Here is a 13811-nt window from a genome sequence, read left to right on the forward strand (position 1 = left end):
CCTACACCTGCTCCTACTTCTTATGTTCAAAGGAGATGTGAGGGACAAGTTTTTTTTTAAGACAGGGTGGAAGGTGCCTGGAATGTGTTGCCATGAGTGGTGGTGGAAGCAGATATGATGGGGCAGTCACAGGGCTTTTAGGTAAGCACATGAATAAGCAAGAAATGGCGGGATATGGACCATGGGTAGGCAGAAAGGATTAGTTTAACTTGGCATCATGTTTGGCACAACGTATGTTTCCACTTTTGGGTGAATCGAGAACTAGGAGTCACTGTTTAAAAATCGGGAGTCACCCATTCCAGACAAATGAGCACTCTCATTTTTCTCACAGAGTTATAAGTCTTTGAAACTCTCTTCCTCTAAAGGTGGTAGATGCATAGTCTTTAAGTATTTTTAAGACAGAGGTCAATAGATTCTTGATAACAGGAGTAGGTGCAAGTTGTCAACAGTAGGCAGGAATGTAGATAAATCAATCAGCTACGATCTTACTGAATGGCAGAACATACATGTGGGGCTGAGAACCTCCTCCTACTACCAACCTGAACACTCATATTTTCAGCTTTAACCCTCAAACTCTTAACTGCTTTGAGCTGATGTACAACTATCTTTCACAAGGAACTTCTACAAAGGTTTTTCGGAATCTAAAGTGAATCATTCACCAACTGGTGTTAAACAGGCCTTCTGAAAAGCTACTACCTTGAAGTTAATGGTTGGTTGGATAATAATTCTCTTAATAAAGTCACCATAGTCTGTATTTACCAGATTATTTTATAAATAAATTATAATTTGATGCTGACATTTGCTTCCATTCTTTTGTCATTGGCTTATAATTAATGGATTTGCAGCTTCTTAGATTTGACTTTCACATTTTATTTTGACTGAAGATAAAATAATTATAACCATTCCAGCAAGACCTGCCCTGTGCTGAGATACTGTCTCACGAAAACCATTACCACTTTAAAAATCCAAATATTTGGGTTGAACTATCCATGCTGATGGAACTTCTGGCTGCCCCTAAACATAGCAATGTTCCAACAGAATCGTTGAAAATAGGGACAGGAGGCCATTCAGCCCTTTGAGCCTGCTGCATCATTCAACATGCTCATGGTTGATTAAGCTAGCTACCCTATTCCTGCTTTTACCCCATTCTCTTCAATCCCTTTAGCACTAAGAACTATAACTCCTTGAAAAATTCAATATTTTGGCCTTGACCACTTTCTGTGATGAGGAAAATTCTATTGAATCCCCGACCACTGGGAACATCCTTCCTGCATTTACCCTGATTAGTCCTGTTAGAATTTACTAAGGTTTTACAAAATTTCCCTCATTCTTCTAAGTTCTTCTAAGTTCCAATGAATATTGTTCTAACTGATCCAATCTCTCTTCATACCTCAAGCCTGCCATCCCATCTAGTAAACCTTCACTGCACTCCTCTCATAGCAGGACAAGACTCAGAGAGACCAAAATTGCGCACTACAGCCATTCAGATAACAATCTGCATTTCTGTTTTTTTGCTACCAAAGTGGATAGCCTCATATATATCCACCCTATATTTCATTTATCATGCACATACCCAATCACTTAACTTGTCCAAATCACAATGAAGCATCTCTGTTGCATCTCAAAGTTCACTCTCCCAAGCCGCTTTGTGTCAGCTGTAACCTGGGGAGATATAAGATATAACCAGGGGAAGGCAATGGCCACTAGACTATTAATGCAGAAACTTAGCTAATGCTCTGGGGACCTGGGTTTGAATCCATGATAGCAGATAGCAGAATTTGAATTCAATAAAAAGGAAGTCTGAAATTAAGAATCTACTGATGACCATGAAACCATTGTTGATTGTCATAAAATCCCATCTGGTTCACTATGTCATTCAGGGACAAAAATCTGTCATCCTCACCTGGTCTGGCATACATATGCCTCTCGACCCACAGCAATGTGGTTGACTCTCAACTATCTTCTGGGCAATTAGGGACGAGCAATGAATGCTAGCCTAGTCAGCGACACCCAAATCCTGTGAATGAATTTTTTTAAAATCTATTTGCCGCATCTAAGTCATTAATATATATTGTGAATAATCGGGGTCCAATCATTGATCCCTGTGGTATCTCACCAGTCGCGCAGAGAGTGACTAATTTATTCCCACAATTTGTTTCCTGCCAGTCAGTGCTGGAAGAGCACAGCAGTTCAGGCAGCATCCAAGTAGCTTCGAAATCGACGTTTCGGGCAAAAGCCCTGATGAAGGGCTTTTGCCCGAAACGTCGATTTCAAAGCTCCTTGGATGCTGCCTGAACTGCTGTGCTCTTCCAGCACCACTAATCCAGAATCTGGTTTCCAGCATCTGCAGTCATTGTTTTTACGTCTTTAATTTTACATGCTATCTCTTAAATGGGACCTGACTGAATGGCTTCTGAAAATCCAAAAAAAGCACATCCACTGGTTTCCCCAACCAACTCTATTCCTTACATTCTTGAAAGATTCCAGTGAATTCGTCAAGCATGATTTCTAATTTGTAAATCCATGTTGACTCTGTCCAATCCAGTGGGAATTCCTGCTGTGGCTGTAATCATACCAGAGTCCCTAATCACAGAAGAAATTACAGCTTTGCAGACATCAGCAGACACTTAGGCAAATAATTTGCAAAAACATTTATCTATTTGCAGAAAACCAAAAGAACTGTGCTAGCTGGAAATCAGAAACAAAAACAAAAACTGGTGGCAAGATTGGTGGCAAAACTCAGCGGGTCTAACAGCATCTTTGGAGAGAAATCAGAGTTAACGCTTTCATTGAGGGCCGAAGGGCCTGTTCTGCGCTGTATTATTCTTTGGATCCAGTGATCTTTCTTCAGAACTGGACCTCCTGAAATGCATCACATCACACTTGTCCAGATTAAACTCCACTTGCCATTTCTCTGCCCAACGTCCCAACTGATCTATATCCTGCTGTATGATTTGACAATTTTCCTTACCATCCACAAGTCTGCAAATTTTTATTTCATCTGCAAATTTAATAATTATTAGACTACCTACATTTTCATCCAACTCATCTATACAGATTACAAACAACAGAGATTCCAACACTGATCCTTGTGGAACTCTGCTGGTCACAGACCTCCCGTCAGAAAGGTATCCCTTCACAATTCCTCTCTTCTTCAATGACAAAGCCAATTTTGTATCCAACTTAACAACTCACTATGGATCCCATGCAACTTAATCTTCTGAACTAGCCTACCATTGTCAAATGCTTTATTAAAGTCCATGTAGATAACATTCACTGCTCAATCCATATCCATCATCTTTGTCACTTGCAAAAAAATCAATTTGTGAGACAAGGCCTGCCCCAACAAAGCAATGCTAACTATCCTTAATGAGACTATTACTTTCCAAATGTGAGCAAATCTGTCCCTAAGAATCTTCTCTAATAATTTCTTTTCTAATAATACTGATATAATGTCAGTCACCATCAACAAAGGAGGCAATCATTCTGACAAGAAGTAATCCATTGTTGCTAAGCCTTCAATAGACAAACAAACCTTCCTCAAGCCAAGAGTTTATTTGGTCTATAATCAAATTTACAATCCTCATAGTTACTGTCAGATCTAATGCCCTATCATTTCTCTGTAGGGCTTTAAGAAACCTTTTTTGCTTCTTACAGTGAAAATGGAATTTCTAACAAAATGTCAGCAGCATTGTAACTTAAGTAAGAGGGGCCAATAATAAATCACAGGGGTTTAAACATGTTAGAGATATTTTACAAGGAAGCAGCAGCATGCCAAATCTCTACTTGATTTGTACATGCCTTATATGTTTAACTTCTTCCAGGCCTTGGTTTTGAATTGTCACCACCTTTCATGAAGAATTACAAATACTATCACACATTGTACAAATTCACAAGAAGAAGAAAAATATGATTGAAATTGGGCAAAATACAACAGTTGCTTCTGAATAACTATTTTAACTGACCACACTGCCTTTGTGCTTTTGGTCCAAATTAGTTTGTATTAGGTTTAAAAACACAAATCACCAGTCAAATCCAGTATGCCAATCACAATCTAAGAAAGGCATTAATAATGGTTGAGATAGTCCATCCTTAGAATTGTCAGGCTGTAAAAGCCCCTTTTGAGGTCAAACAGATCAGAACAAGTCAAAAACTCTTGGATACAAGAGATGGAGGTCAACAGATCAAACTTAGTGTCTACTTGAAATAAAGAACTATTTAAAATGTTAACTGTTTTCAATATATTTTTAAATACTGAAATATTTAAATTTTAAACATTTTATGGTTATTCCTGATTTCCATCATTTTCAATTTTCCACCCACTTCAACTGTTAGAATATAAAATATTTGAAGACTTCCTGTAGAATCAGTACCGATCACTGTTCTGGTATATTCTGTTCATTTCTATGTGCTCTCTATACTTGTCCAGTTCTAAATTCACAAAATAATTTGTGATGTTCTTGATTCACTGAGATATTTCAGTAGTTTTTTTTAAGTGATGTTAATCAAGGGAGACTGGGTGGTGCAGTACAAGTGCCCTTTCACCCTTAGCACCTGGGCTTGAATCTAGCTCAGACAGATGGAATGGGTCTCAAAGCTCATTGCTAACATCGTACAAGAAAGTTTCCACCTAGTTCTTATTAGAGACTGACCCAATGACAGTAAAATGTTAGCAATTTGTACTAAACTAGTGAATCCTATATGGTCTGGTTTAAGGTAAATCAGAGAATGTGCTGTCCCATGAGGATAAAGACGCCCACCAGCCAAGATCCTCAGAGCATTCAGTTGCTAAAATACAGCTGTACATATCTGTCATTCCTTTCAGGACACAAGATTTACTGGCTATAAACACTATCGGTTCCAAATTCCACCTATCAAATTCTGGCACACTGCTTTGACATGGAGGGTTGATAGGGTAATGGGAATATGCATTATACATGCTAGTTGATGAGAGTTTGGAGCCACCCCATGGTAACACTTACACATGTGGATATGGCCAGGTTAATGGGGCAGGAGGAGGAATGGAAAGGTGGAGATGGTTCAGTCCGAGGGGACGATATTGTCAATGCTCTGGATTAGTAAAAGAACAATTTTCATTCTCATTTTCTGGTGCTTTTCCAGAATTACATCTTTTGTGAATTCAATCTGGCACATTGAATTTAAATTTTAACTTGTACAAATTTCTGCCTCAATAATGGTCCCTTTGAATTAAAGGGACATCGCTTCGACAGTAGATACAATGTCGTTTAAGCAACAGGAAACACTAAGTGGAGGTGAACTATTGTTTCTTCTACTACAAGAGGATAATTTCACTTAGTGTCATAATGGACTCAAAACACTAACTCTGATTGTCTCTTTAAGATACTAGGTAGAAACAATGACTGCAGATGCTGGAAACCAGATTCTGGATTAGTGGTGCTGGAAGAGCACAGCAGTTCAGGCAGCATCCAACGAGCAGCGAAATCGACGTTTCGGGCAAAAGCCCTTCATCAGGAATAAAGGCAGAGAGCCTGAAGCGTGGAGAGATAAGCTAGAGGAGGGTGGGGGTGGGGAGAGAGTAGCATAGAGTACAATGGGTGAGTGGGGGAGGAGATGAAGGTGATAGGTCAAGGAGGAGAGGGTGGAGTGGATAGGTGGAAAAGAAGATAGACAGGTCGGACAAGTCCGGACAAGTCAAGGAGACAGTGCTGAGCTGGAAGTTTGAAACTAGGATGAGGTGGGGGAAGGGGAAATGAGGAAGCTGTTGAAGTCCACATTGATGCCCTGGGGTTGAAGTGTTCCGAGGCGGAAGATGAGGCGTTCTTCCTCCAGGCATCTGGTGGTGAGGGAGCGGCGGTGAAGGAGGCCCAGGACCTCCATGTCCTCGGCAGAGTGGGAGGGGGAGTTGAAATGTTGGGCCATGGGGCGGTTTGGTTGATTGGTGCGGGTGTCTCGAAGATGTTCCCTAAAGCGGTTTATTGGGCGCCTCCTAGCAGAGCGCTTTAGGGAACATCTCCGAGACACCCGCACCAATCAACCAAACCGCCCCATGGCCCAACATTTCAACTCCCCCTCCCACTCTGCCGAGGACATGGAGGTCCTGGGCCTCCTTCACCGCCGCTCCCTCACCAGACGCCTGGAGGAAGAACGCCTCATCTTCCGCCTCGGAACACTTCAACCCCAGGGCATCAATGTGGACTTCAACAGCTTCCTCATTTCCCCTTCCCCCACCTCATCCTAGTTTCAAACTTCCAGCTCAGCACTGTCTCCTTGACTTGTCCGGACTTGTCCGACCTGTCTATCTTCTTTTCCACCTATCCACTCCACCCTCTCCTCCTTGACCTATCACCTTCATCTCCTCCCCCACTCACCCATTGTACTCTATGCTACTCTCTCCCCACCTCCACCCTCCTCTAGCTTATCTCTCCACGCTTCAGGCTCTCTGCCTTTATTCCTGATGAAGGGTTTTTGCCCAAAACGTCGATTTCGCTGCTCGTTGGATGCTGCCTGAACTGCTGTGCTCTTCCAGCACCACTAATCCAGCCTTTAAGATACTGCCAGACTTGCTAAGAAAGCACTTCTGCAGCACTGTTTTAAACTTCAGACCTCTGAATTTCAAAATCCATTCTGATGAAGGGTCACTGGATCCAAAACTTTGCTTTATGTCCACAGATGCTGCCAGACCTGCTGAGTTTTCCTAGCCATTTCTGTACTTTAATATCCACAATTCTTTTTGTTTGTTTTTGCCCAAAAATGTTTGGGCTCGTCTGATTTCCATGTAGTTTGAGCACAATTTATGGTGAGATGATAAAGTAACTTTGATGTTATCTGGAAAATCTGGTATTTTGTGTCGGTCTTTACAGTGGAGGACACGAATAACATGCCAGTAACTGACAAAGAGTCGAAGGTAGGTGAGGATCTGGAAACAATCATTATCACGAAGGTTTTGGGCAAGCTAATAGAGCTAAGAGTATATAAATCTCCTAGCCCTGATGGAATGCATTGCAGGGTACTAAAAGAGAGATGATGGGAGAAACAGCAAATGTTCTTCTGGAAATATTCCAAAATTCACTGGACTCTGGACAAGCTCCAGCAGATAGGAAAACAGCAAATATGATGCCACTTTTTTAAAAAAGGAGATAGGCAAAAGATGGTGAATTATAGACCAGTTAGCTTAACTTCTGTAGTGGGGAAAATACTTGAGTCTATTATCAAGGAAGAAATACCAAGGCATCTAGATAGAAATTGTCCAGACAGACCGTGGGTTCATGAAAGGCAGGCCATGCTTAACTAATCTACAGGAATTCTATGAAGACATTACAAGCACAGTGGACAACGGGGACCAAGAAGATGTGGTGTACCTAGATTTCCACAAGACATTCGACAGAGTGCCGCACAAAAGGCTGCTGCATAAGATCAAGATGCAAGTGTTACGGGCAATGTATTAGCATGCTTAGAGGATTGGTTGACTAACATGAAGCAGAGTGGGGATAAATGAGTATTTTTCTGGTTGGTAATCAGTGACTAGTGGTGTGCCTCAGAGATCAGTGTTGGGATCACACTTATTCACAATTTACAGAGATGATCTGGAGTTGGGGACCACACGTAGCGGATGACACGCAGATGAGTTATGGAGCAAAGTGTGCAGAGGACTGTGAAACATTTCAAAGGGACATAGATATTTTAAGTGAATGGGCAAAGGTCTGGCAGATGAAGTATAACGTTAATAAATGTCATCCATTTTGGTACGAATGATAATAAAGAGGACTATTATTTGAATGGTAAAAAGTTACAGCATGCTGTTGTGCAGAGGGACCTGGGTGTCCTTGTGCATGAATCACAGAAGGTTGGTCTGCAGGTCCAACAGGTAATTAGGAAGGCAAATGGAATTTTGTCCTTCATTGCTAAAGGGATTGAGTTTAAAAGCAGGGCGATTATGTTGCAGCTGTACAAAGTGCTGGTGAGGCCACACCTGGAGTACTGCGTGTAGTTTTGATCTCCTTACTTGAGAAAGAATGTACTGGCACTGGAGGGGGTGCAGAGGAGGTTCACTAGATTGATTCTGGAGGTGAGGAGGGTGGTTTATGAGGAGACACTGAGTAGACTGGGATTATATTCATTGGAATTTAAAAGAATATGGGGGGTCATATAGAAATATATAAAATTATGAAGGGAATAGATAGAATCGAATCTATAGAATCCCTACAGTGTGGAAACAGGTCATTCAGCCCAACAAGCCCACATGGATGTACCAAAGAGTAACTCATCCAGACCCATTCCCCTATTATCCAATATTTACACCAGAATAAGGTGTCCAACCTACACATCCCTGAACACTATGGGCAATTTAGTGCGACCAATCCCCCTAACCTGCATATCTTTGGACTGTGGGAGGAAACCAGAGCACCCAGAGGGAACCCACGCAGACACGGGGAGAATGTGTGCAAACTCCACACGTCAGTCGCCTGAGGCTAGACTTGAATCCAGGCCCCTGCTGCACTGAGCCACTGTGCCGCCCCACCCCCTTTCTATAAGATAGAAGTAGAGAGTATGTTTCTACTGGTGGGTGAAACCAGGACAAGAGGACATAGCCTCAAAATTAGAGGGGTAGACTTAGGACTGAATTGCAAAGGAAGTTTTTCACCCAGAGAGTTGTGAATCTATAGAATTCTCTGCCCAGTGAAGTAGTTAAGACTTCCTCAGTAAATGCTTTTAAAGCTAAGAGAGATAACTTTTGAACAATAAAGGAACTAACGGTTATAATGAGAGGATGGGTAAGTGGAGCCGAGTCCACAAAAAGATCTAACTGAATGGCAGAGTGGGGTCAAAGGGCCAGGCGGCCTACTCCTGCTCCTAGTTAAGTTCCAAACCATCCACAGGGTGGTATGGTGGCTCAGTGGTTAGAGTTGAAAATGTGGTGCTGGAAAAGCACAGCAGGTCAGGTAGCATCCAAGAAGCAGGAGAGTCGACATTTCAGACATAAGTCCTTCCACCTCAATTCTTCTACTCCTTGGATGCTGACTTGTGTGCTTTTCTAGCATCATATTCTCAAGTCTGATCCCCAGCATCTGCAGTCCCTACTTTTTCTGGCTCACTGTTGCCTCACTGCCAGGGTCCTAGGTTCGAATCCATCCTTCGGTGACTGTCTATGTGGAGTTTGCACATTCTCCCCATGTCCATGTGAGTTTCCTCCGGGTGCTTCAGTTTTCCCCCACACAGCCCAATGATGTGTAGGTTAGGTGGATTGGCCATGGAAATGCAGGGTTATAGGTTGGGGGGGGGGGGGGGGGGGGGGGGGGGGAGTCTGGGTGGGATGCTGTTTGGAGGTCAGTGTGGGCTGAATGGCCTGCTTCCATACTATTCTTATGAGGTATGCTCATCACACCTTCTCAACAGGCAATGATAACATAGTTTTAAGGAAAAAAAATTACTTTCTTCTAAATGTGTTCAGCACAAATAAATCAATTTGGAAACGACATAAGGGGGAAAACCAGGGCAAAGTGGTCCTTTCAATGTCTGCCATAATTGTTGTGGTTCTGTTCGCCGAGCTGGGAATTTGTGTTGCAGACATTTCGTCCCCTGTCTAGGTGACATCCTCAGTGCTTGGGAGCCTCCTGTGAAGCGTTTCTGTGATCTTTCCTCCGCCATTTATAGTGGTTTGAATCTGCCACTTCCGGTTGTCAGTTCCAGCTGTCCGCTGCAGTGGCTGATATATTGGGTCCAGGTCGATGTGCTTGTTGATTGAATCTGTGGATGAGTGCCATGCCTGTAGGAATTCCCTGGCTGAATTCCCTCCCATAATTAATGTGGGAGCTGTCAATGCTTTAAGAACGTCATCTTCATTTTCCTGAAGAATTCAAACATGTCCAACTCATGCGAGAACCTGGCTTGTGACTGATTGAACTGGAGGTGCTCAATCTAAGAGGCACCAAACACATTGACTGGTTTTATCAGGAATATGCAGGAGGTGAAGTCAAACTGTCTGGAAAAACACATAAACATCGAAGCACCCTGTCTGCACCCATCCTCCTCAACGCCCCACCCCCCCCCCCACCCCCCCCCCCCCCCCCCCCCCCCCCCCGTGGTAACATCAGCAAATCACATGTTGTATTTTATTTATTTGCCATCTCAGAACCTATCACACCAGTATGGAAGCAAGTCATTCTTGGTCCCAGGGGACTGCCTAAGAAGTTAGAAAAAGATAGAGCTGAAGTGTAAAGATAAAACAGAAATAAAGGAATCACAATTGACAAAGGAGGAGAAAAAGTGGGAATTAGACGAAGCAAAAAAAAAGCTGCTTGAGAGAAATAATGAACATTAAATATAAATGTTAATGCAGAACCTCAGAGTAGTCAACAGTCTTTTAATCTGGGGTGGGACCAAACAGTTTGCTACCTCCAACTGAAAGACTGAGTTGTTTGTGGAAACAAGGTGTGGTTTGTTTTACACAATCATCCTCTAAATTTGATTTTACAATAATTGAATAAGAGGAATGGATTAGTTGATAAAAATTCAAGTTTGTACTTTTGAAAGTAATGGTGAACAAGGATGCTCAGTTTAACATAATCCACGAAAACTGATCATCATTCCCAGGGAGTGGCTGCCGTTAACGCTAGGCACTCCGAACTTAAAAACTCTAAGACACCAGATACAAGAAAGCAACTGCAGCATATGAACGAAATTAATTACAGTGAATAAAAATGCAACAGTAAACTTTAATTTGACTTTTAGCTCAACAGCAATTCATTCAATAGACAATGACTCAAGCACATCCGACTGGCAATCTCTCCTCCGTTTAAAAGCCAACTTTTAAATTGCGTTTCACACTTTTACATTAAAACCACGAATATTTTAAAAAGTACAAGCAAACGTACATATATTATGCTGAAATGAAATGACTATATTGCGTATCAAGAGAAAAACAGATAATCTCAGGTGCGTGAATGAGTAATTTGGTCTGGCGACTACCACAAAAAAATGTTTCAATTTACTCCAACAACAACTCCTACATCGCTAGACCTTGCTGTCTTCACTCTTGTTTCATTTGCGGTCTTCACTTCATCGTTTCCTCCATTATTTCGTCATACTTTCATTTTCTACCACTTTATTTGGTTGTTCATGTCTTCTCCTAGTTTATTTTCTCAACGTGCCCGTGGTTTTCTTCCCCCTTCGCCTTTCCCGGACACATTCCTTGTCTTGTTTGCTTATCAATCACTCAGACTGCTCTCTCCCCCTGATCCGCATCGCCTCTCGGACGAGCGGGGCTCCTACAACATTTCACAAACACAACTCGAAAAGCCGCGAAATCAGACAGCAGCAGAACTTCCAGGTTGGATCCTCTGCACGGGCAGTTCGTTTCCCGGAGTAATGTGGGTGCTCCCCGGGGCAGAGGAGACCCCTTCCCCGGGACCATTGTAGTCAAAACGCCTGAACACACGCAATTAATTTACAACAGGAGATGGGTTTTAAAAAGATAGAGCTCTCTTCAGCAGAGCACGTGAAAAGAAAACACAAATTCCCCTAAAATTCCACAAATTCCTGCAATTCTTTTTTTCTCTGCTGCTTTGAGTTGGTTTCAGTGAAATCGTGTAAACCGTTATCGGCAAATACCTGGAAGGTCGAGAATCCGGAATCCAGCCCCTGGGAAAGGGGCTCGCACTGAACTCGGCATCTCTTACCTGTGATGGTGAGGATAACAATCAGCACAGTGAAGCAGGGACTCCCGCTGACTGGTGCTGGCCCTGCTCTTGCTGCTGAACACATGTTTCCACCTGGAGACTCGGGAGAAGAATGAGAGACCAAGAGAGGAGACAGCAGCAGCTCAGGAGGGAGAAGGCGGCGAGGGATTGATAAATCGCCAAGTCCCACCCACAGCAGAGGGAGCAGCCCTTCGCAGAATACAACTAACAAAGCAAATAGAGTCATACAGCTCGGAAACAGACCCTTCTGTATGACTAAAGCACGAAAGGAATTTTTTTAACATTACATTGGGGAATCAGGCCCTTCGGCCCATACCGACCCGCCATTCACCCCTTACGGGCAATTTAGGATGGCCAATTCACCTGCACATCTTGTGGACTGTGGGAGGAAACCGGAGCAAACCCACGCAGACAGTCACCCGAGGCAGGAATTGAACCCAGGTCTCTGGCGCTGTGAGGCAGCAGTGCTAACCACTGTGCCACCCAGAATATTGCAGAGTGACCATAATAGTGATACGGAAAGTAGAATGCAGCAAAATAAGGAAAACAGACAGAATAAATGTACCGAAAACAAAACAAAACCTGCTGGAGATCCCAGCGGGTCAGGCAGCATCCATGGGGAGAGGCCAAGCTCATGTTTCCAGTCCAGATGATTCTTCAGCAGAGCTGCTGTGATGTGGAGGGACAGCATTTATGCAATGGGGGGGAGGGGGGGGGGGAACAGAGTGCTGGGGAGAAGGGATGTTGATTGTTAAGATTAAGTGATTGGAATGTGAGAAATGTGGATTATTATGGAATAAATAATTAATATCTTAATTAATACAATTAATATCTTCATATAGAAAGGTAGACTATTATGGAGTAATTAATTAATGCCTTAATACAGTTTGCACTATATCTTTAAAGTAGTAAACATTCAGGCACTTCACAGGAATGTATACAGAACAAAGCCGAACCCCATACAATATTAAGACAACATAGTGCTTGAAACCTGAAACATAACAGAAAACTGTGTATACATTCAGCAAGGTCAAGCACATCTGTGGAGACAAAACAGTTAATATTTCAGGGGAAGGAGCTCCTATCCCAGCATCATAGCTGACAATCAGATTTGATGATGGCTTTGCACTTCCATCAAGTTTGCCAGAGTAACTATTAACTTCCTGTCACTTTATTTCCCAGGCCCACCCATTAGATTCAATTAATTTCCATAATAGTCATTGTTCCCATTTTTTTTCAGCAGCAGTGGTAGTTAATGACTCTGCCCCTGTAGTGTATTTCTTTTCTAAATCCATCATTGTTTGTCAATTTCTCCCATTACTACATTGTTTGGCCTTGTTGATTTCCCAGATTCATTACCCTCAGAAAAGTCATTATCTGTTTCAAATGGGCAACTCTTCAGTCTGACATTATACCCTCTGGTCTTAGATTCTTCCACATTTACCTTCCTAACTGCTTGCTGCACCAAACTGTCTGCTTTCATTGATTGGTGTAGAAGGATTCCCAAATCCCTTTGTACATCCATTCTTCCCAATATATCACCATTTAAATAATACCATTCCTGTCTGTTTCCCACATCAAGAGGATGCCTTTACATTTAATATGATTATGCAGCATCTACAATGTGTTGTCCACTCACCCATCTTGGTTAAAATCATCTTGAAGCCTTCTTGCATCCTTCTCATGACTCACATTTCTACACAATTTGTGTCATCAGGAACCTTGGAAGTGCTGATGCCTTCATCAAGGTCATTTATATGTATCATGAATAGCTGTGGCCAAAACATGGATCCTTGCCATACCCCACAAGTTACTGCTTGCTACTTGGGGAAAAAAATTATTCCCATTCTCTGTTCCCACTCTGTTTCCTATCTGCCAACCAATTCCCAATCCATGCCAAATGCTTTAACATTGCCCACAACTCTCCTAAGAGAGACTTTATCAAAAGCTTCTGAAAATCCAAATGCACCACATCCACAGGTTCTCCCTCATTAGTTCCACCAGTTACATCTTTGAAAACTCCAGGAGATTCATTAAGCATGGTTTGCTTTTCATAAATTCATGATGGCTTTCTTTAATCCCATTGCTCGTTTCCAAAAGTTTTATTACCATAGTTTTATTAAAGATTCTGGC

The 13811-nt window shown here is 42.4% G+C and overlaps 1 protein-coding gene across 5 annotated transcripts in view; it reads right to left on the bottom strand.

Moving 5' to 3' along the window:
* LOC140494250 (cell surface glycoprotein MUC18-like) overlaps nt 1-11830 on the bottom strand; it is a 200824-nt gene extending 188994 nt beyond the window's left edge. For all 5 annotated transcript variants that reach the window (XM_072593494.1, XM_072593491.1, XM_072593493.1 and 2 more), the window contains exon 1: nt 11658-11830. In XM_072593494.1, coding sequence (XP_072449595.1) covers nt 11658-11742 — 85 coding nt within the window. In that variant the 5' untranslated portion in view covers nt 11743-11830. The remainder of the gene's footprint in view (nt 1-11657) is intronic.
* Between the last annotated feature and the right edge of the window lie 1981 nt (nt 11831-13811).

The sequence above is a fragment of the Chiloscyllium punctatum genome, chromosome 23, assembly GCF_047496795.1.
Source record: "Chiloscyllium punctatum isolate Juve2018m chromosome 23, sChiPun1.3, whole genome shotgun sequence".
NCBI lineage: Eukaryota > Metazoa > Chordata > Chondrichthyes > Orectolobiformes > Hemiscylliidae > Chiloscyllium > Chiloscyllium punctatum.